Here is a 23,262-nt window from a genome sequence, read left to right on the forward strand (position 1 = left end):
AGGTTGTTTCGAGCTGGCACGCATGTCTCTCTCTGTCAGATGAAGAGGGTATGTGATAGGATATTTCTAAAAAAAGTTGTAAAAAGGTGGTGGGATCCGGCTGATGGCAGGGGAGCCATTTTACAGGCTCCATGACATAGACCTTAGGTCTGCTTGTCTCACGATGCAGGTGGGGGGAGGTGGGCGGGGGTCGCAAGGAGAGAGGGATTTGGGGGGAAAGGTAGGGGGAAAGTCACTTTGAGGTGTGGGCTAGTGGTTAAAAATCAAAAAACTCCACTACGTAAGGAAACAAAGGACAAAGGGGGAGAAAGGGAGAATGTGTGGGAACAAGTTGGAAAAGTGTAATCAGTATGCGAGTTGCGACAATAAATATGTGTAGGCCGAATGACCCGGCATAGCGACGAAAAATCAAAGATGAGTTACGGGTGTTGCATGCCGATATAGTATGTATACAGGAAATGCATATCGAGGGTACCAGGAAAGATCTTTTAGAGCAGTTGGGGTACCAATTAGTAGTATGTACTACACAAGGGACCAGTACCCGGGGGGTTGCTATCTTGGCCCGGAAGGGGCTCTTACTATTAAAAAACCACTCAACCGACAGATTTGGTCTGTGGGCAATTGTAGAATGTCAATTTCTGGGGTTTAAACTTACGCTCTGCTCAGTTTATAGCTCCATGGGCGATGATCCCGACTAGTTTGAATTTCTCAATTCGGAGCTTACCAAATGGCCATTACTAATCATACAATGTGGCGACTTGAATATCAATGGCCTGGTGGGGCTACGGAAGGGGAATCTCAGTAATTATTACGTCTGGGTGGTAACTTCCATTCTGGTCACGGAATTTGGATAATTTTGTGTTCCCCCGAGAACGCGGAATTGCCAAAAATTCTGCGATCTGCTGCATTGCGGAATTTTTTGCTTGTTTGCACTTTCAAAATCCGTGTTCACAAGATATTTTCCCTCGAGCAGGCAAACAGCATTCGCGAACAGGAAAAAAGCATCGCGAATTGGCGGAACGAGCCATTCCCCGCATTTGCGGAACTCTGTGTGCTCGCTAAGATTTTTTACCATTTAGCGGAGCTTTGCGTTGCGCAACTATGCAAATTCCGCCCACCTCTAGTAATTATACGGGCTGAAAGAAAAGTGCATCACACCTAAGCATGGGCGGAAAATCCGTTTCGCTCGCGGATTTTGCGGATTTTCGGTAAATTCGCAATCCGCGAGATTCGCGAATCTCCCGCAAAATCCGCAAATCCGCGAGCGGCGGATTTTGCTCGCACTGCTCGCACTGTTCGCGTGAGTTCGCGGCTTCCCAGTACAACTTCGCGCCCCGCGAATAAAAATTGCAGAAATACGATCTTAGCAAAACTGAAACTACTTACCAGGTTCAAAAGTTCAGGCTCATCATTAGTAGCCATTTCCTGTAGTGCTTCCTGAGGGGCCCCTCCAGAGTTCAGTTGCTAGTTGCAACTATTATGTGACCCTGCTCTGAACCTCAGAATAGTTACACATATGCCACAAAGGTCCTGAATTACAGCTAAGGGAGACAAGCAGGAGCCAGGCTGGACGTTCAAATCCATTAATCAGCCCCTAATTCATTATTGTCAGTTGGGGCAGGGCAGGTGTTGTAACTAATTTTGCAACAATGAAAGCACTTAGCAAGTGCAAAAGATCACTAATCAGGAAGCACTAAGGAAGCAGGTGCCAGCTAAAAAAATATTCTGTGACACATTAATCAGCCCCAAATTAATTCAGGTCACTTGAGGCAGGGAAGGTGTGCTTGCGTTGCCACAATAATGTACACTGACTGGACAACCAGAGGGTGCTGTGATGAAACAGAGGGTGGCATGGGTGGGCCAGAGGGTGGCATGAGTAGTCAGAGAGTGGCAGTGGTGACAGAGAGTGGCAGTGATGAAGAAGAGTGTCCCAAACAGGCTGGACACGTAGAAACAACAAGTTCGCGAAACTTGCGACCCGACAGGTAAGTTCGCAATTTGCGAAAGTGTACAAAACCCTCTCGAACTGGCAGAAACCCGCGCAAACACAAAAAAAAAATCCGCAAATTCGCGAGAATTCGCGGATTTTGCGGATTGCGAGTTCGCAAATCCGCAAAATTCGCGAACGCGAGATTCGCAAAATTCGCCCATACTTAATCACACCCTCACTCATTTGATGCAAGATAACAGACTTACTGATGTCTGGTCACATGTAAAGCCAAAGGAGTGAGGCAGCACATATTTTTTTGCCCCACGTAGTACAGTAACGCTCACAGTACTTTTTGGTCTTGCATCAGTTGCTTACGGCCTGCACCACCAAGAAGTTCCCGGGTTATGTCTGACCATAACCTCTTGGTCTTAGAAGTAACAAACACAGGGGCAGATGCACTGGAACATACTTGGACATTTGAGAAGGGTCTGCTTCAAGATCCTGGGTATGTTTGACACATGAACAAATGGCTGGATGAATTTCTAGAGGTCAATAGGGGCAGTGCTAGGTGCGGAATGGTGTGGGACGCTCTTAAGGCCTGGGTTAGAGGGGTCACTCTCAACTATTCTCTGAATCGGAACAAGAAAGCAATACAGTGCTTAAACATGATCTATAGCACAATGATAGACACAGAAGAGGAGCTGGTTAGGGCTATAGCTAATGCCTTATGTATTGAAGGGATTCTCCAGAAACTTGCTCTAGTAAAGGCAACCGCTGGAGAAATTGTGGCAGCAAGAGCAGCAGAAAAATACCTGGCCTGGCAGCAAAGTTGCCATGAATATAGCGAACAAGTTGGGCACTTGTTAGCCACCAGGACAAGACAGAAAGTTGCTGGGGGAGAGATCCTTGAGGACAAAAACCAAAAGTGCAAACTAGTCTTAGGGGTTAAGGAAATCTGCAAGGTATTCCAGAGATTTTATGGAAAGTTATATGGAGAGGAAGGACACAGGGAGGCAAGGTGTATAAAAAAGTATTTAGTGTCGCTACATATGAAGCAATTTTCACAGGCAGACATGGTGTCCCTCGAGGGTACATATTCAGGGGAAGACTTACAAAGAGCTCTAAAAGAACTCCCCTCCGGTAAGGCTGTGGGCCCTGATCAAATTCCATTATAGTTTTATATAGTCTTCTTTCCTGTGCTGGGGGTCAACCTAAATTTCATAATGTGCCAGGTACAGAAAGAAGAAGCCCCCCTGGAGTCATAGGCGGGAGCCAACATAGATATTTTTCAAAGGAAAGGGAAACCCCCTAATGAGACGGAATCTGACCGACCCATTTGTATTATGAATAGTGACACAAAGATCTTTTAAGAAATATTGGCCAACCAGCTAAGTGGTATCATAGGAAAGATGATATCCCCTAGGTAGCATGAGTTTATTTCTGGTAGTGGAAGGGGCGAGCATATTCGTAGAGTTATAACCCTATTTAACGGCACTTCAGTTACAGCAGACCCTATGGCACATATTCTACTCAACGCAGAAAAGGTGTTTAATAGGGTCTCCAGGGAGTACCTCCGGGGCACTCCTGAAAAAGTGGGGATTGGAAAGGGGTTTATTGAGGCCATAAAGACATTATATGGAGCCCCTGGGCCCGACTCATTTTAATGGGTGGACAAAGCTAACTCACTTGATTCCTTAAGGGAGATAGAGATCAAGACCAAACGTTTCGGGGTGGTCTCTGGCTATCTGCTCAATCTTGAGAAATCGCAATTAGTCATCAATAGCAAGATATGCTTGTCGGATACACGGGTGACTGAATATTAGATTTAGGGGTCACCATAACCTCGGAATTGGGCAAAATGGTGGGAAAAAATCGGGCCCTTGTGATGCAAAAGAGTAGGAAAGATTTATACAGGTTCAACAATCTGCACCTCTTAAATTGTTGGACGTTTTAACATAATTAAAATCATATTTCTCCCAAAGATCTTGTATCTCTTCCGAACGATACCGCTAGTGTTTGAAAGTCACTGGTTTAAGGAGATGGAATAAAATCGTCAATAAGTTTATATGGGCACATGAAAAGACCAGAAGGGCCCTCAGGTACATGTCCCTCCCCAGGGAAAGGGGATGGGCTGTCCTAGACCTAAACATTTACCACTGGGTTGCAGCAGTCCAATACATCCGGGGATCACTCTGAGGATAGGTTAAGGACTGGTGGAAAAGTGATGCTCCCCCAGATGTATATAAATTGCTGCTAGAGAAATATGCCCCTAATTAGCTATTGAGATACAGCAAATTATATCTATTATAACAACGTTAAATTTAAGACCCTAGGGGCAGCAGTTTTTACCTGGACTATTGTTAGGAAGAAGCTAGGGTTGGGTAGGATTCTTTTTTACCCTCCCCTTCTTGGTAACCCATCATTCCCAGAGATATTCCATGATGGGATTATGTCACGAAGGGATGCACTAGGATTGTGGAAGATGGGGGATCTGCCAGATTCAAATGGCGTAATACAATTCGAGAAGCTCCAGTTATTCTTCAATATTGATTGTATTGAATTTTTCAAATACCTTCAGGTTCGAAGCTGCATCATAAAAAATAAAGGAGCGTGAAGCTTTCTCTAAAGAACTTATTATGGAGGCAATAAGAGATCCCGAGGGCTGTACTTTCACCCAGATATATTGAGGGATGAGGATATTGATTGCTGACGACCTAAGTGCACATCACAAGAAGTGGCAGCAAAAGCTAAGTATTTAAGGGGCCGAGTTTATGGACTCACTTAAGCTGGGCCACTCCGTATTGAGGTCGGCTGGGCGGCAAGCGCAGCATTATAAAATAATATTTTCACTACACTATACGCCAGCTAAGATCGCCCGATGGGGTGGCACAGAAGTGAGTATGTCCCTGATGCCGTAGAGCAGATGCCGATATTTTTCACATGTTTTCTTCTTGCCCGGTTTTAGAGCCCCTGAAGATAGCTATAGAAGAATTTTTCACACAATCTTTGAGGATTTAAACAAGACTTACAACTGATCTGTTGTTATTAGGGGTTACGAATGAACGAGTGCCACTGGTGCTACGTGAGTTTGTCTTCTTGGCCATGGCAGTAGTAAGAATCTGTATGTCATCGGCCTGGTTGGACCCTGGCCCCCACACTCCAACAGTGGCTTTCACGTCTTTTAGCAATTTATAATCTTGAAAAGGGTATATATATGAGAGGAAGGGATGGAGGTCTAGAAAACTAGGGAATCATATCTGGGCTGCCATCAACAATTGGAAAGACGATATTGAGGTGAGGCAAGCCACGACCTTAAGGTTCTAGGGCCTCTGGGGCATCGAATGCAGCTTAATTATGATATTTTATGTTATGTTATGTAATTACATTTTTCTAAAATGTTTTTATTCCCTTTCTTGTACTTATGATTGATAATGTTTACACGTGTATTTATATATGGATGTATATATATATATAAATGTACTTTACTGATGTTGGCAAAAAAATAAAAATAATAACTAGGTAGATTGTTCTCTGTCATGTAAATGCGATAGATGATCACTCCGGCAAGGATAATGAGTGAGGATAGTAATCTAATGAAAATAACACCCAACCATACAATTGAATATATCTATGGTTTTTAATGAAAAATAAATGAAAGCTTGAGCAGGGACAGACAACAGGACAGTGTTTATTTTCAGACTGCTAGCCTATATTTTCCTTAATAATTGATATTGCAGTCATTATCTTAAAGCCATTCCACATATTTATTAAAGGTGGAACAGAAAAATGACAAGTAACGCCTTCCAAAATGCGATTTGCAAAATACTATTTTATCAAAAGTATTCATAATTTAAAAAAAAGTTTTCTGTGCTTGTAAAACCTCTTCCTGACTACTAATAATTTTACAGGATGGATTGCTACATTGAGGTATTTCATCAAACAGACAGATGATGAAGTACTCGTGTTTTGACTTGTACCTTCCGGAAGTTGTAATGAGTGACTCACGCAGCTGACTGGGGGCCGCTCACAGGACTGAATAAAAGGGGAGCAGAGAGATGGAGAGGCAGAGAACCCGAAGGGAGACCTTTGACTGAGCAGAGGGAGGGCCAGCAGAAGAGAAGAATGAAGTCCCTGTCGCTGCTGGTGCTCCTGTGTGTGCTGCACACATATGCCTTCCCTGCAGTGCCTGTAACCGAAGACCGGGGTGAAAGTCAACAGCTGGCAGAGGTGAGTCCTGGGACTGCCTTTAGTCCGTGAACTGGGTCCAGAAGAATTCCAGTCCGCATAAAGTTAAAATCACATATTAGAATGTTTTGGTTCCGTGGTCCATGTTGTAGGATATTTATTTTCAAAATTATAAGAAATGTCAAATTCTGTTCTGCATGTAATAACATGTTTAGGTTAAAGCTTTAATCCCTTATTCTTCGAAATGTGTTAGTTAATAAAATATGGCTATAGGGATGTTTTAATGTGCCAATCTTAAAGGTGAATTAAATGCTGATTTGGTGCTTTTTTTTAAACTATAGGCAAAAACGTTTGTTTCGCTAAAGGTCTGGAATTGCTATCCGTGCCCGATTAGCAAGCAATGAAATGGCATAAGAAGAGAACCGGGAAATATGGGCCTGGGGCTTGTCAAATATCATAGCAGTAAAATGAGAGGCGGCTCCTTGCTGACGCACTCATATTACAATGAAGAGCAGAACATGTCTGTTGGCGCTTAGAAGGAAGCAGGCATTACTTCATTAAAGAAAGCACATCCATTTTTAACAATTATTAAAACATACCAAATATATTTAACATTGTTCAGTATATTTACACCACATCATGAGCTGGCCGAGATGATGCAGAAGTACACGTCCAGCCCAGTAGCCTGGTATACTGGATGTCAGCATCACCAATGTATCAAGTGCTAACACTGGGCTACTAAAACTTCATTAGAACTGTGCAAAAGTTAAATATGTCAACCCAGATTATCACTAGAGAGATATATAAAGGCCACTCTCCTCTACTTTGAAAGCTCGTGGGGGAATGTGTTTATGTCATTGTACTACAGAACCCAAGTAGGAATACACTATCAGATTTAAATTAGTCACAGGACTGAGGAACTAAGCTGGAATGTACCATTAGAATTTATTAAGAGAGCAGATATGTACCAATGACTTTAGTATACAGTGACTTAACTGCAGATTCCAGCAGAAATACACAATTACACTTCAGATGAGCGATAACCTAAGGCGGGCTCACCAAATGGGACAAGCAGAAACATCGTAGGAGGCTTGGGAACAATTGAGTGTGTTTAGGATAGGGAGATTTGAGGGTTCTCCAGACCCAGCTATCCTAGAAAATAGCCCAGAGGGAGCTACATACAGTTTTATTAAAGGCATTTTTTAAGTATACTGCTGCAGAGAAGTAGTGGTGTTTTATACTGTACTGAGCTTAAAGCATTGCAGTCTCTCCATGTTTTTAGGTGGAGCTTCAATGGACCTGTTATTCTCTTCTGTGGGGTTTGGCAAACCCACCGATTGTCATTGGTTACTATCTGTGGCAGACAGAAACGCTGGCTTCTTATTCGTGTATTTCTGTAAAAGTCCCTCCTTTGTGTGTTTTGCATTTTGGTCAGCCATCACACAGTACAGGGTGTGATGGCCTCTCTTCCCTCCTCCCATCTGGCTATTGCAGGTTAGGTGTTGTTTTTTTGTAGTGTAATATAGCACTAACAGGACCCAAAGGTCACCAGTTATGTTACAAAAGTATGCATTAATTATTTGAAAGGCACGGGAGATTAAGTGATTGGCCCAGAATCACCGGACAATCACTTATTTTATGGTGCTCGGTCTGACCGCAGCTCTGCAGTACTGCCCGCACAAACGGTGGGCCCCTGCTGTGGGGGCTATAATGTAAATGCTGCCCCCCCCCCCCACCCGAGCTCTGCCTACCCAAGGGAGAGAGTCAGGCCTGTGAATGTTATCGCTCACATTTGCTGAACGTTCAATGTCAGAAGCTGTTTTTGAGCGGCTCGGTATTTTATTTCTCCGACTTCAGAGAGAGGATTTCACAGTTTCGCATGAAGCTCCCCAGCCCCCTCCCCAGCTTGAGCCCTGCGCCCGTGTTGCTCGTGTCTAAATATTTAGCCTCCCTCTGCAGATCTCTTCTGTCCCTGCCCTCGCCTTCACTCTGTACAGGTGTAACCTAAATGTAACACAGGCAGTCTCAGCTACCCTGACGGCTGTCACGGGGTAGCAGTGACATCTGGGCAGCACTTCCTCACACAGGGCACTTCACAGTGGTGGTGTAAGCAGTCAATTAAATCTTTATTTCTGAGTGTCAACTTTGGACACTTCTAACTGTTGCTTCTCACATTGTTCTGGAAAGAACGCCCACCGCAGGTTTTCTATGGAGTGTTAATGTAACTGATTAAATGTGAAAGGCCTCTCTGCCCAATCCCCCATTGGGCTGTTTAACACTTTATTGTCCACAGGAAAAATAAGCATTGGCATAGCCAAGAGGTCTCGCCTTTGGGACCTTATAAGTGTTTAGCCATGCAGCACAAATCAGCGCAGGTCTAAAAAAAAACAGGCGAAGATGGCTCCAGCTACAACAAAGGGCCATTTCCAGGCTGCGGAGATAAACCAGATTTATGTTTGTTTGGGAAAAGCTGATCACATCCCATCGTTTCTACAATGAACAGCAGCTATCAACAGGCCGAGAACAGTGCACTGCCCTACAGCCGGACAGAACCATAGTAACCAGTTCATTATTAAATGTGTTCCCCTACCAGGCTCTGAGTCGTGCTTAAAGTAACTTCTAAAGCAGCCCCCACCCTGCAGAGGAGAGCAACGACATGCCCTGTCCTTTATTAAAGCCATCTTGGGGGTTTGCCCGCCCTGGGAGAGATGGATTTTTTTTTGCTTAGCTCAGCAAAGCCTTTTGAAGGAAAAAGGAAGAAAGGATGAGAACTGAGACATGAACAAAATAAGCACTGAAAGAATGCAAATTGAGTTCGGCTTGGGGGCGCTCCCCCCTCTACAACTTTCAAATTTCCCCAGCATTGCGAAGTTGAAAACAGGACATTTGGGGGGGGTCAGCCTTCGTGTCTTTAAAAATTGAAAAGCAAAGTACAAAAAGCAACAGATCTTACAAAGAGAATGCTACTTACAGGTTTATTTATTTTATTTAGAAGTTTTGTATAGCGCTAGCTGGACCTGAGGGTATCAGAGCGCTTCACAGCAAGTACAATTATGAGCCTTATCGGCATAGACAGAATCCACACCTAATCCACTTAAGAGCATTATATACATAATTACCATACAGTTCTTGTGGTCGAGCAAGAGGGTCGAGGCTGAGGGGTTTCATAAAGAGGAGTTAGTTTGCTGACAGCGAGTGGGGTGTCTATCAAACAAGACGAGGTACGGTGGGAGATCCCAGCGATTATAGTTCTAAGACGACTGTTTTTCAACCACATCGAGGTTGTGGTGCAGTGTCAAACTCTTTCCAGAGAATCTTGTGTTCTTCACATTAAGTTCAAGAGCGCTCTAGGAAGAGGGCTTTGAGTGGGATCTTGAATTTCGGGAAAGAGGTGGTCGTTCTAATGTGTGGGGAGGTTTCCAGATCTTAGGTCATTTCCTGCAAAGGATTTAGTTGCGGTTGGGGGGAAAGGGGAACGATTTCAGCAGACAGGGTGCAAAACGAGGGAGTTGACACACTAGGAGTCAAAAGGACAATGTGAACCAGGAGGACAGAAAATGGGTGCACTCTCCGGGAGCGGCGAAAAGTGTGCACTTGGCTAGTGCAAGGGGGCGTCTCACAGAGAAGTGTGAAATAAGGGTAACCACCCAGACGTGTTTAAAAGAAGAATATGCCCAGATACAAGTGATTAGAAGAGTGAAATGAGAGTACACTCTCGAAAGGAGCAATAAACTGGAACTTACACAGAGCACGGCAGTGCAGCGAACACAAATGCGCTAATTAAAAACAGATGGTGACATGACCCCGAAAACATAGTGCCCCTGCTCATAACCGCAAGCCGTAGCCCTTGGGCGGATACATTTCCAGGGAAAGGTGGGACATGCACCCGCCTTTGCCCAAAACCACACACAAGCGTGTGAAAAGTTCAGAGTGATTCCAAGAGGTCGTTTTCCTAGAGCATCGCATGCGCGCTGCGCTAGGCTCGACCTAAAAATACAAGAAAGCAAGGAACGAACATTTATTTAGCATTTCACAACCCCTTTTTTTGGTTGGAGGACAGAGGGTACCATCTTCTATTTCGTTTTCTTCAACCATGTGCTCACTGCATTGTGGGCCTTGTAGTTTGGCCTATTAATAGTTTCATCATGGGCTCAAAAAGAAATGTGACTTTCTTACGTTTTTAGCACCCAGGATAATATGCTGCATAAACAAAAACCTATAAGGTCCCGAAGGCGAGACCAATTGCATTGCAAATGCTTATTTTGTCAGAGCTAGCTGTGAGGCGTGTGGCTTTTCAGCATTTGTATTTGGAACATCGTTTTGTAAAATGTGTCATTGCCCCCCCTCCCCCCCTGCCCCCCCCCCCATAACCCCAGGGACAACCACTAGCCTCGGTCACTGCTCACTAGGCTGCCTCCCTGCAGTGATAGGCAATTATGTAGGTATTTTCCACTGCTGAATCTAGCTTCCTTGTCCAGCCCTGGTGGTAACATCTTGAACATCGCTCTTTTCTGCGACCACTGTTCAGATACTGGTCAGCTTCTACCTGTACTTTACTGAAAGACCTACAAACAATGACTTTTTAACTTGAAAGGAGATCCTTGCCTCAGCCAGGCATTGTTCTGTGGTGATAAACCGCAGAAGTAATACAGCTACATAATCTGATAATGCACTGTTCCCCAATCGGAGAATTTAAGCTCAGGTCTGCATCCCAGAAAAGGCCAAGGTTCTGTTTCGCAACATACAATCTCACCTCAACTATCTCCCAAATAGTTTTCGACCAGACATAGGCCCTCCGACACTGCAGAAAAACTCTCCAAGGTAAGATTAGAGAGCCATCTTTTATATAAGACTCAAATTAGTTATTCACCCTCAAAGAGGTTTATGAAATATCTCATTGAGATGTAAAGGAATACTTGTAGCAATTTTGCGGTTTTTGACATTCCTTTGTTTTTTTGCAAACTAATTTACTAACTTGTTATTTATATCAATTTCAGGAATATTTAAAGAAATTCTACAACCTCAATGATGATGGAACACCTATTATGCGAAAAAAGCATAGCCCGTTCTCTGAAAAACTTCAAGAAATGCAGGTGTTTTTTGGGCTGGAGGTTACTGGGAAGTTGGATTCCAACACACTGGAAGTGATGCAAAAGCCCCGCTGTGGGGTTACTGATGTGGCTGAATACAGCCATTTTGGTGGCCGCCCTACCTGGAGAACAACATCTTTGACATACAGGTAACATGATAGAAAACATGTTTTAGAAGACGCCTATGGGCATTCGTTGCTCTTTACAAATCCATAATCAAATCAAATCATATATACTATTGTTCCCAATGCATACAGGCACCACTAATATTGCTGTTTCATATTGTTTTAAAGAATTTTGAACCACACACCTGACATGGCTGAGGCTGATGTAGATAGAGCGATCCGGAGAGCCTTCAAAGTCTGGAGCGATGTGACCCCACTGACCTTTAGCCGGATCTACGAGGGGACGGCTGATATCCAGATCTCCTTTGGAGCTGGAGGTAAGATGAATCAATGTGCTCCAGTCATCCTTGGGAGATCTCTCTTGTACCTCATTTTTTCTTAGCTTTCTATTCCTGCAGTTTGCTAATTTGTCATTTACTCTTTTAGTGCATGGTGATTTCTACCCATTTGATGGACCTCATGGAACTCTGGCCCACGCCTTTGCACCTGGGAATTCAATTGGTGGTGATGCGCACTTTGATGAAGATGAATCCTGGACCGCAGGGTCAGCCGGTAGGTGTTCACATATATGATACCATTCTCTGAATCTCATTCAAGTGTCATGGAATGAGTGATGGTTATGTGAGGGCAGTCATGAGTAACAAAATAGAAAGAGAAAATGACCCCCTGATGAATAGGTCAATTTTAATCAATGCCTGGAGGAAATCATAAAGTGCTTTGCCAATTACAAGAAATTTGACTTTGCTACCCACGTGCAGTTCACAGAGAAATGAAAGACCCATATCTTTAAATGACACAAACTCACTCCCTATTATAGAAACCTATATTGAACCTCCCTCGCTTGTAAACGATCTTAAACGATGAACGGGGGATCTAGCCTGGTGTCCCACACTGCCTTGATCTCCATCGAGGACAGATACTTATCCACACAGTCATACTTTCATCATAGTGCCATCTGTGTTCTCAAATTTACATTTTGTTTTGCATATTTGTTATTGCACTGCTTTCATATAAATCCTTCTCCTACTTTTAAATCATTTTAATAATCCAAAGCAGTTCAATCAGAGGAACAAAGCATTTAAAAAACAAAACATTTTTTTACTAAATAGATAAGGAATTGGTTGTGAATGAGTCTGCATTACACATATACAGTTCTTTCTTGGACATCCGCCGTTTGTAATACAAAGGACGCTAAACTAAGGTATGTGAGTGAACCTGATATGTTCTCAATATGAATGGTAGGTGTGGCTGGTGTCTGAAGCAGCGATTAGGAGATTCGCGTTTTGAACTAATGCGATACGGCTTATTTTTTTACTTTTTAATACATAAAACATTTTATGTTTGAATGTTCTTACATAAGAGTATGGAATAAATAGTCATCTGTAGAAAGAGATTTATTCAGAAAGCTTTTTGAAAACTGAGAACATCTAAAAGGTTAAAATGCCTTGATTAGAATGATTTGACCATAGATCATTTTATTGAATGCAGTGGTCATTTTCACTGCTCACAGAGTCCGATCCCACATCCCTATGTTTTCAAAGCAAAAGTTATAACAATATCGCACATATTTCACAGGAAACGACAGGTAAATTTTACGTTAAATTATTTTGCACCTGCCATGGGAAAGATATGAAATGACTTCCGCTTAAAAACAGTTCAATAAAACCAGGACATTATAAACAGAAATACCGTCATATGCATATCATCTAATATGCACCTTTTAGGACTACATTTATATATGAAAATGAATTTAAAATCATAATGCTGGATTAGATTCTCACTATATGTTTCTGGTGTAAATGTTTTCAAAGATCACTTTCAAGTTTCTGTCAAAAATTATATTTTTCATAAATCCCATACCAAGATCCTCACATTCAATTATTTCTCTCCCTGTTAATTTCAGAATGCATACAAAATGCTAATTAATATGCCCACTAGTAAGGTAACGAAACAAGAATTCAGGTGTTCAGGAAGTAACCTAAATGTCCTTAAAACGTGTCTGCATAATACTTTGACAGGTTCAGATAGTTCAGAGCCTGCCAATACGCCCTGTTCACAATTGGAAGCACACACCATTACAAAAAAGCTGCTCTGTAGTAACTGTTAAAGTGGCATCATTTGGTCAAAACTATTGTAGAAGGAGAGGAACTAGGCTGTACTTTTGTTCCTCTTGTTAAACCCGGAGCCTGACAGGCTCTAATGGTAATGTAGACCATAGTAGGGTCAGGTACAGTCTAGTATACCTTAGAAACATTGGTAGGCCTTCGAATATTCTGGTAGTGTTTAGTAGTCCCTGGTAGCACTGGCGGTAAAATATATCGTTTAGGCTCTGGTAGGCTCTGGTAATTCAGGTTAGACTTGGCAGATCTTAGGGGCATATTACCAACAACTAGCGATAATTATCGCTATGTTGGCTTAGCGACAATATTATTATCGCCGAGCTCCGACGATTTTTATCGCAGATAAACCTTGCTATTATCAAGGTTTATCTCAAAAGCGAAAAAAATAGGCCGAAATGCATGAATATCGCTGAAAAGTCAGCGATACTCATTCATTACCGAGCTAATGCTCTTAGCCATGTTTTCCACCTACCATTGGATAACATGGCTAAGAACTGCTCTGGGCAGGCGTTAGCTTTTGGAAATATTCGCGCTTAGCGTGAATATTTCCAAAAGTAGGTAATAGGAGATAGCGATGTTAGCAACTGTTTCCAGTCGCTAACATCTTGGCACGCCCACTTTGCATGTCATTAGCGATAATTATCGCTGACATGCAAAGTGGGCCCCAAGATGATCGCTATCGCCTACTAGCTGTCGCTAACTGGTGTTAGCGACAGCTAGGTAATAGGGCGATAAAATTATCGCCGCTTTAGCGGGAGAAATTCCTACTAAAGCGGCGATAAGGCCCTTGGTAATATGCCCCTCAGTGTGCCGATATAGACTCAGAAAGGCTCTGATAGACCGTAGTGACACCAGGTACGGCCCACAAAGCACCTGATGGTTACATACTACTTGTCTCACTCATTAGTTTTTCAAAGATCCCAACTTTTTCTTAGATTTTAATCGGTTATTAGTTTAAAGTGCTTTGGTTTATTGCTTCACTAGCTATTGGTTCACTGCATTCTGAAATGAATACATAATGAACAATGTCCGATTAGATAACTATATATGACATGAGAGTATATTAATCATATTTGTTTTGCTTTGTTCCACAGGATACAACTTGTTCCTGGTGGCTGCCCATGAGTTTGGCCATTCATTAGGATTGTCTCATTCTGGTGACCGCAGTGCTCTGATGTATCCGACCTACTCCTATACTGATCCAGCCCGATTCCGACTTCCCCAGGATGATGTTGATGGCATTCAAGCCCTGTATGGTAAGTTAACTTTGCATGTTATGTTAGTTTTCCTTCTACAATAAAAAAATATGTATTTTCAGAGAAGGGCTAATATGTTCTTTAAATTATGTTCTAACAACTAATGTATGAATGTGAGATTTAAAAGAAGGTGTCTTTTATGTGCATGAGTTCATATTGCATAATACTTCACATTGGTTTTGAAAGACTTTTTGCTTTCATTTCATTAGGAGCATCTCCAAACCCAGTTCCAACAACACCAGAAGCTACCTCACCAACTACCACCGTATCAACTACTACCACAACTACCGTGTCTCCCATCAATCCATCCATCTGTGACCCAACTCTTGTTTTTGATGCCATCACCACGTTGCGTGGAGAAATCATCTTTTTCAAGAACAGGTGAAGCGAAGAAAAACATTTCTAGTTTGATCTTTATACATTATTGAGTAGGGCTAGAGAGGCTAAGTCAGGCCCAAAAATAACTGTGTCTCAGTCAAAAAGCACAGACAACTACTGTTTCCTTTATAGTGGCATCTTTTAGCATGAAGACATTTGCAGTGATTATTAGTGTCACATCTTTCAATGTTTATAACTGTTTTCTGTATGCCAACATATCCTAAGTAATGTGGATAATTTTACAGTGTTGATAATTTTGATATTGCAATTAAATGATAAGCTTTTATTCTTCCAAAACAGCTCTTTTTGGCGCAGAGTTCCAACCGTTAAAGAGGTTTCCAATTACCCAATCTCAAAATTTTGGCCATCTTTGCCATCTGGTATCCAGGCCGCCTATGAAAATCCAGAGACGGATCAGATTTTCCTCTTCAAAGGTATTTACATTTCATAATCACTTACACCATATTCTTGTTACCATGGTGAATCTTGACCTGGAAAGTACCCACCAGTTTTAATGACTGAAGATCATCAATAATCTGAACTTTGCCTGATTTAACATTGAAAAATGTCCCCATCATAGCTTATGATTGTCCTTGTGCTTCATGCATTACCCCTTTCATTGCTCATGCTGTAGTGAGGGTCATATTCACATATATTTCTCAATAACCCATAGCTTGCTCAGATCACAGGTGTTCATTGAAGATCCTTTGGATCCATATGTGCTTACAATTTCAGAATAATCCAATGAGATGAATGCCCAGGCAATCAATCTAAATGAAATACTTTAATAGTCATTGTTTTTCTCTGTTGGAAAATCTGTCGCAATGGCACAGCGCTGGGGTACATGATTGTCTTGCTTTACTACTTATCACCACAAACAGAAATGATGGGCAAAGGTTACGCTAACCAGTATGCGGTAAACCACTGGGTTTAAAAAGAGAGGCAAAGGGGGGTAGGAAGTAACCACTAGCCAGAGAGAGGCAGAAACGATAATCAGTAAGACTTGCATGTGGGTCATTAAGCAGAAACAAAATAAAACAAGCATGTGTGTGCGAGCGCCATCTGTTTCCAAATAATGCAAACATGATAATTGGAAACAGATGCTCGCTCCTGCACTCTCTAGGCCAGGGAACAAAGAAGGCGGAACAATCACCAGTCTTGGACCGATTGCGTGCTGTCTTTTCAAGAAAGACGCATGCACAGGCCAATTGCAGGTGTTTTCAGGTGCTTTGAACTCTGCACACACGCACAAGCGTGTGTTCAGAGTTCAAAAGCCCTTACTAAAGGCCTCGCATAGCAGCGCATGCGCACTGGTCCAGGCAAGACCTAAAAACTGTCAATGCAATGTAATTGTCGGTGGAATGCAATTTAACTGAAATATGTTTTAAATAAAGGAACAGGTGCACTAAGCAGTGGCTGAAAATGTAAAGATCTGAAAGCAGATCTACAAGTGTTTTAACAACCTACTGCCATGTGGTTTACTCAGTGGTGGCAGCCAATAACAAACAGTGGTGGGGAGTGTGGAGGGGTTCAGGGGGAGCGCGGGAGGGGGAGTTCCGGGCGAGGGGTAGGTTTAATAATACTAATATAAAAGGAATACAAGGAGACTTACCTGGAGCTGCTGGCAGCTTCCCGTGTCGCGCCTTGGACTTCCTTGTCCCAGCAGGCACTGGGGCAGCATCAGACACCATGTGCAATCCCTACGCTGCTCTCATGCTATGAGAGAAGAGCGGGGATTGCCATGAGTGGGCTCCTTTGATGTTCCGCATAGGGCAGGGAGTCTGTGCTGTTTCTCCAGCCCGGCTGTACAATGCAGTCGGGCTGGAGAAACCTAAGTGCTCATGGGTGTTTGGCCAGCCTAAGACTGCCAGCCAAGCACACATGAGCACTTATAAGTGCACAACCAGACCTCCTCCTCCCTCCCATGGCCCTGACCCCGCCCCTTCCTACAGTGCTGGCTCAGCCAGCAGGTGAAAAAAAATGTGGGTAGAACATTGTTTTATTTTTCACCTGCTGGCTCTGAGCCAGCGGGGCGATGCTCCTTCATCATTGCGGATGAGCCACCACTGAGTTTTATGCATTTTCAAGGTAAATGGAGGCGTCATAAAAAATGCTCATAATGAATTAGGTAAAAGCATGCTAACATTTATTTATTTTTGTATTCCCTATAGGATCAAAATATTGGGTTCTTCAAGGATTCGACATTCTACCTAATTACCCTAAAAACATCTACAAACTTGGGTTCCCAAGGACTGTGAACCACATTGATGCAGCCGTGCAATTTCAAAGCACACAGAAAACATACTTCTTTGTTGGAGAGGAGTACTGGAGGTAAGGATGTGAGATCATGATGTTCTGATTACGTAATTCGGTACTTTCAGTAAATTTCAGCGGTGCTCCTGGTAATTATGATAAAAACGTACAATATAGATGTATTTCTTTCTTTTTATTTGGCACCATTTAACATCATAACAAATATGTTGCAGTGTGAGCAAGGCTGTACCGAGCAAGACATCTGTTGGTGGCTTTATGAACTAAGTGGTGGATGGGATAGAGTTTATGAGTTCTGCATGAAACAAAGCTAAAGAAACATAAACAACATTATTGTTGAGGAAGGTGCTTCTGGGTGGGAGGATGAGCTTCGGGTGTTTATGGTTCCTCACATTGGGTCCACCAGGACAATGAATTGGATGTTCTTGAATTGGAATGCCCTGTATGAATTCAGGGGTACCAAGATGGGGTTGCAAGGCAAAGCATTTTGCAGATGAAGTGAAGCAGCTGCTAATATTGTTCAGAATTTGGGGAAGTGACAAGTCGTCAACTGCTTTGAAATGAAGGTATTGAATTTCTATAGCACCATGCCTAGTAAGGCAAATTTTGATTTTGTCTTGAATGTTCGGGGTGAAAATGATAAAAAAGAATAATATTTATGTGTTTTCCGCAAATAATCTAAATGAACGAAATACAATTTAGCCACAAGAGATGGTTAGAGAGAGAAGAGGAAAGGACCAATACCTGAGCTACGGGGAACAATAAAAGGGAAACACGTCAAGCTGATGCTCTACTGAGGGGAAACTGATTTGTGCTGGTTAACATTTTATACCAATCTCACTTCATAAAGTCAAACAAATAAAATGGCTTACAGATGAACAAAGCCACCTCGGTGGGGTGGAGGAGTAATGGGCTCCTTTCTCTTGTTAGGCATGGCCTTGTCCCAACGACCAATAGTTTTCCATATTATAGCTGTAATTTAACATCCTAGTTCTACACCAGATTCCCTACTGCCCTTCCATTGACAAAGTTGTGGTACCTATCACCAGCACAGGTGATCTAAGGGCACTGGAGCAAACCTGTTGGGGCACCAAAGGCATGTTCAAAAGATGTGAAGAAAGGCACCTGAGGGCACTCAGTCTGGTTCCATCAAGTTTTTTTGTGTTCTCTGGAGTTTTATAGAGGGCGAACTTGTCCCAAAGGTATCAGAGCACTTTACATGAGCACCAGTTGCATTACAGAGGGACACATTAAAGAGCAGAAGGCACCGAAGATGTCTTGCTTCACAGACATTACTTTAGGGCAGTGCAGTAGTTCCACAATATGGCTTCTGCAGTTTACAACATTCAATCACTTATCACCTCTGAATTTGTTGGTGAAGAGAAAGCTCTGTTTTGTTTTGGAAGCTGCCACCCTCAATACATAACAGTGAATCTTTAATGGAAGTTCCAGCTGATAAATTATGGATCATAATTCTTAGGTTTGGTGAACTAGAACATAAAAAGATGAAACATATTATTGATGATGTTAACCATGATGGTAATAGTAATATTAATGATAATAATAGTGTGAAAACATAATTGATGTGACTTGGTTTCACCAAACTGAAGATCCTAATTCCTTGTAAACTATTTACTCCTACAGCTTTGATGAAGCCAGAAAGACCATGGACAAAGACTCTCCCCGACGGATAGAAAATGACTTTCCAGGGATTGGAAAGAAGGTTCATGCCGTTTTCGAAGATAATGGTAAGGAGATCCTTAAGTTAAAGTTTTGGGCTGGTAGAACTGGTGACTGAAATATTAGAAGTGTTTATACATTATAATTCATCCATGTGAGAGCAGGGTAAAAAACAAACTCCTTGCGACTTACCAATGTGTGACCTGTAACAGAGTACTGAACCAGAGAAAATGAGCACCCTTTGCCTTTGTTGGCTAAGGTTATTGCCTCTTCCCTGTGGTAGAACCCCAAGTTACTATTGCCATCTAAGCAGAGGACAAGCACAATACACTGTTTCCAAACACACTTACTGATGTTTCTTAAAGCCGAACTCCCTTTATCTTCTGTGCAGGCTGCAGTCAGACAGACAATTTATGTAGCTAGGCTCTGCCAACGGAGTCAGTGATGCTCTCTCAGCTTAAATGCAGGTTAGACACATGCTCTTCCATCCAAGCACTGGCAACAAGAAGCATTTCACCAGTCCACAAATGCCCACTGGGTGCCTGTCAGATCCTTGTACCACAATTGTAATTGTATTTGAATTTAAATAGTGCTTACTACCCCTGATGAGGCATCAAAGCGCTTTCTCGGCGAGTAGCACGCTACTCCGGAACCCAAAAATGATTAGTTGTGAATTAGTGTATATAAATATTAAATCATTTTGAACGGTTGACATGTGAGTTTGTTATTTGTATTGAAAAAGGATAGTAGAGGGAGAGAAGAGGGAAGGGTTTGCATTTATATAGTGCTTGCTACCCCTGATGAGGTGTCGAATAGGGGTGGGCGGAATTCGCAGAATCGCGTTACGCAAATATCATCAAAACGGTAAAAAATCTCAGCGAACATGCAGAAATTCAGCGAATATGCGGATTGCTTGTTCGCAGTGCTTTTTTACTGTTTGGAATGACTGTTTGCGTGCTCGGGGGGAAATATCTTGCGAACACGAATTTTGAGAAAACGAACAAACAAATAATTTTGCTAAGTCTCGGAACGTAGAATTTTGGGCAATTTCACGTTCTCCGAGGGACGCACAATTACCCAAACTCCGCGAATTCCGCGAGCGGAACGGAATTTGCCGCCCTGGCCTAGTGTAGAAGTGCTTTACGTCGGATAGCATGCTACCGAAACAGGATTAGTGAGGAATTAGTATAGGGTAATATGGAATTAATTTGAGCAATGGACATGTTAGTCTGTTAGTTGGATTGAAAAGGATAGTAGAGGGAAGGGTCTAGAAAGTGTTTATTTTGTTTTAAAAGAATAAGTAAGTCCTTGGCAACGTACATAGAAGGTTAGATGAGGTAGTCAATGAACTCACTTAAGATTACGCAGATTTGATTAGGAATGTGAGGGATGTACAGCTAAGCCATAGGGGTCAGGGGGAAAAGGAGCAACAGGGCGGTCAAACAAGGGCGGGGGAGTGATGGATAAGGAAAGAGGCAGGTAAACAAAGGCAGATATCAATGACAGGGTGAGTTCATCACTGATCAAAAGTATGAAGAAGGGAGCAAGATGATTTAATGTGAGAACCAACAACTTAATTGAGTGGATGGATACATTACGAAGGACATAGATGATGAACGGGTTCGATGACTGAGCAGATAGGGGACCAGGTGAACAAGTGAGCTGAACGCATGGTAGACTCGTAAACAAACAAAAGAACAAGGGGTGCAATGAGTCGCAGGTCATGTTAATGTAAAGGTAACCTAATGGGTGTACGAACAAATTGATGGATATATAAATAAGTGCATGGGTGAATCAATGGAGGGGTAAAATAACTGATGGAACAAACTTGCAAATGAATGGGTGGACACAACGGGTGAATAGACTGGCGCTCAGATAGAAGGGTTGATGGGAGAACTGAGAGTGAATGGGTGGATGAAAGGTGTTTGAATAGTAAATGGAAGACTAGGAGAAACTAATGGAGTTGAAGAGTTGCGTTAGCGCTAGACCCTGCACTGTGCATCGTTTAATTGTACTTTGGTGCCAGCGTCTCCCGGGCTTCTCGGAGCTTAAACGCCCGAGCCTATGCAATAGAGGCGTTAGCACTGGTCCCTGCACCATACTGTGTTTATTTCTGCTCAGATGGAACACGTGCAGGCCCACTCCTCTCACAGGCTTCATCACCAGTATAAATGTAACAAATGCAATGCAAAGAAATAGTGTCTTGATATAGTTACTGTTATGTCTACTTATTTAACCAGTACTAAATATGCAACTACAACTCTGCAATATAACGTATATTGAAACAGTAAGACCAAGAAACTATTTTTTCGCATAACAAAAGTGACCCTACTGTTTTGTACTATTTAATACTAAAGTATGTATTATTATCTTAATTGCTAAAATATGTTAGTATTGTCAAATGAAGGGCAATTAGGAAAAGTTGACGATAACCTCAGCAAAATGATGAGGTTTCTTCTTAACCGATTCTATATTAAAGTAGATCTTTTTCCCAAATATTACACAATGCACTGATGGTCCTTGTTTTTTATTTGCAGGACTTTTGTATTTCTTCAGTGGACATAAGCAGTTTGAGTTCAACATGAAGTCTAAGAAGGTCACCAGAACATTAAAGAACACCAGCTGGTTAGGGTGCTAAGATATCTTCAGGAAATAGTTCTCTTATGGAGGGAAAAGGCCTTTTAAAAAGTGGAGAAAAAGAATGATGTAGGAGTACTTTTGAAGCAGTACTGGTTAAACATTTAGGACACTTGGAATTCCATGCTGAAACTAGGTTTATTTTTAAATTCAGGACAAAATGCTTATTATTTGTATTTTTCTAAACTAATTTATTATATTTAACAGTAAACTTATTTATGTATTTGTTAAGAAACAATAAATTATTTTATGAGAACATATCTTTACTACATACTTTTGATGATATTTGTGATTTCAAAAAATTGTTGTATTCACTATGCAAAAATAAGCAAAAACAATCACAAATCTCAAATGGGATTGAAAAGAGTGAAAGAGTGTGTGGATGTTGTGTGAGTTGTGTGTGACTTATAGTTTGAGAGTGAGTTTGGTACTTTGCGATTACTAGTCAGTAACAGGTGTGAGACTGCTGTTGGGAATATGAGACTGCTAAGCTATAAGGGTTGTATGAGTAGTGTGTGGCTGCTACCACTTGGTCCCCTGCTGCCACAAGTCTTGCTTGGTTGATGGAAAAGAGATGCTTGTAGCATACTAATGTTCTGGGACGTGTCTGACTTGCGGGTTCAGTAACTCTGAATTCTCAGACAATGATCCCCTTCCAGTCCCATTCACAAGTACATCCAAATAACAAGACTAAAAGATGAAGGCAGGGTTAGAAGAGTCAAACATTACCCATCTGAAAGGAAGGGATTAAGTTCTGCTCTTCACATCCCCCTAACCCGGAACAGTAACCTCCTCTGACTCAGTTGCCCTTGGCAGAGGCCTGCTCCTAATCCCACCTCACCTGCTGAGAGAAGGCCTCTCTTCAAAATGCTTTTTCCAGCCCTGCAGGACAAAATGAGAGGAAAATAAAACCTGCTTATATACACAAGGTGCCATGGTGGCCATCTTATGTGAAGTGATTCCTTTCTAACACCATAGCCTGGGCGGTGGATCTCATAAGCTTGACTAGTTGCAGTAGGTCGCAGCATGATATAGCCTGCCCAGTGGATGCAGGATACGGAGTTGCCCAAGATGCCATTGTTGCAGCGGAAGTTGCTCTTACTCTAAACAGCTCTGGGCCCATGAATAATTTTTCAATTTAATCACTAAACTCAGATTCTATACTTTACCCCAGTGGCATTGATCCTCAGATGGAACTTTCTTCGTCGTAGTGAGGGGTGAGAAATAAAGTTGTCCAACTATTGGCCACCCAATGAGGACCAATAATTGGTAACCAATGCACAAGTTTGAGATAAGGTTGAAGTATGTTACCCTCAGAACCTTGCTATAAAAATAGAATATTGCACTTGAAAGACCCAACCTCCAAAATAAGTTCAACCTAACCAGGATCATACAAATCAAGAGCTCTGTTGTAGATACACAGCAAACTAACCTGATGTTCTGAAAATAAACTATGACTCTCCCCATCGTGTATATGAAATTCAATATCCCCTAAGCACAGTTTTTGGAAAGAACACAAAAAACAACTCTGATAAATTTAGATAATTTCAGAAACAGCAAACAGGGTATATACTTTGTTTCTCTTCATGG

The 23,262-nt window shown here is 42.1% G+C and overlaps 1 protein-coding gene across 1 annotated transcript; it reads left to right on the forward strand.

Annotated features, from left to right (window-relative positions):
* Positions 1–6,002: 6,002 nt before the first annotated feature.
* On the forward strand, positions 6,003–21,938 carry LOC147698687 (matrix metalloproteinase-18-like). The gene is made up of 10 exons (XM_086935273.1): positions 6,003–6,157; positions 11,113–11,354; positions 11,499–11,647; positions 11,757–11,882; positions 14,545–14,706; positions 14,916–15,087; positions 15,385–15,518; positions 17,256–17,415; positions 19,000–19,103; positions 21,573–21,938. Exons 1-10 carry the CDS (start codon positions 6,053–6,055, stop codon positions 21,671–21,673), a joined length of 1,455 nt encoding a protein of 484 aa, XP_086791399.1. The 5' UTR covers positions 6,003–6,052; the 3' UTR covers positions 21,674–21,938.
* The last annotated feature ends 1,324 nt before the right edge of the window (positions 21,939–23,262 follow it).

Source organism: Lissotriton vulgaris, chromosome 8 (genome assembly GCF_964263255.1).
Source record: "Lissotriton vulgaris chromosome 8, aLisVul1.2, whole genome shotgun sequence".
NCBI lineage: Eukaryota > Metazoa > Chordata > Amphibia > Caudata > Salamandridae > Lissotriton > Lissotriton vulgaris.

What these genes read in the sequence shown, in the direction of transcription:
- LOC147698687 (XM_086935273.1), top strand. Translation starts at nt 6,053, where the DNA reads ATGAAGTCCCTGTCGCTGCTGGTGCTCCTGTGTGTGCTGCACACATAT. An exon ending in TGGCATTCAAGCCCTGTATG is followed by an intron (nt 14,707 to 14,915) that starts GTAAGTTAACTT and finishes TCATTTCATTAG; the next exon opens with GAGCATCTCCAAACCCAGTT. An exon ending in ATCATCTTTTTCAAGAACAG is followed by an intron (nt 15,088 to 15,384) that starts GTGAAGCGAAGA and finishes CTTCCAAAACAG; the next exon opens with CTCTTTTTGGCGCAGAGTTC.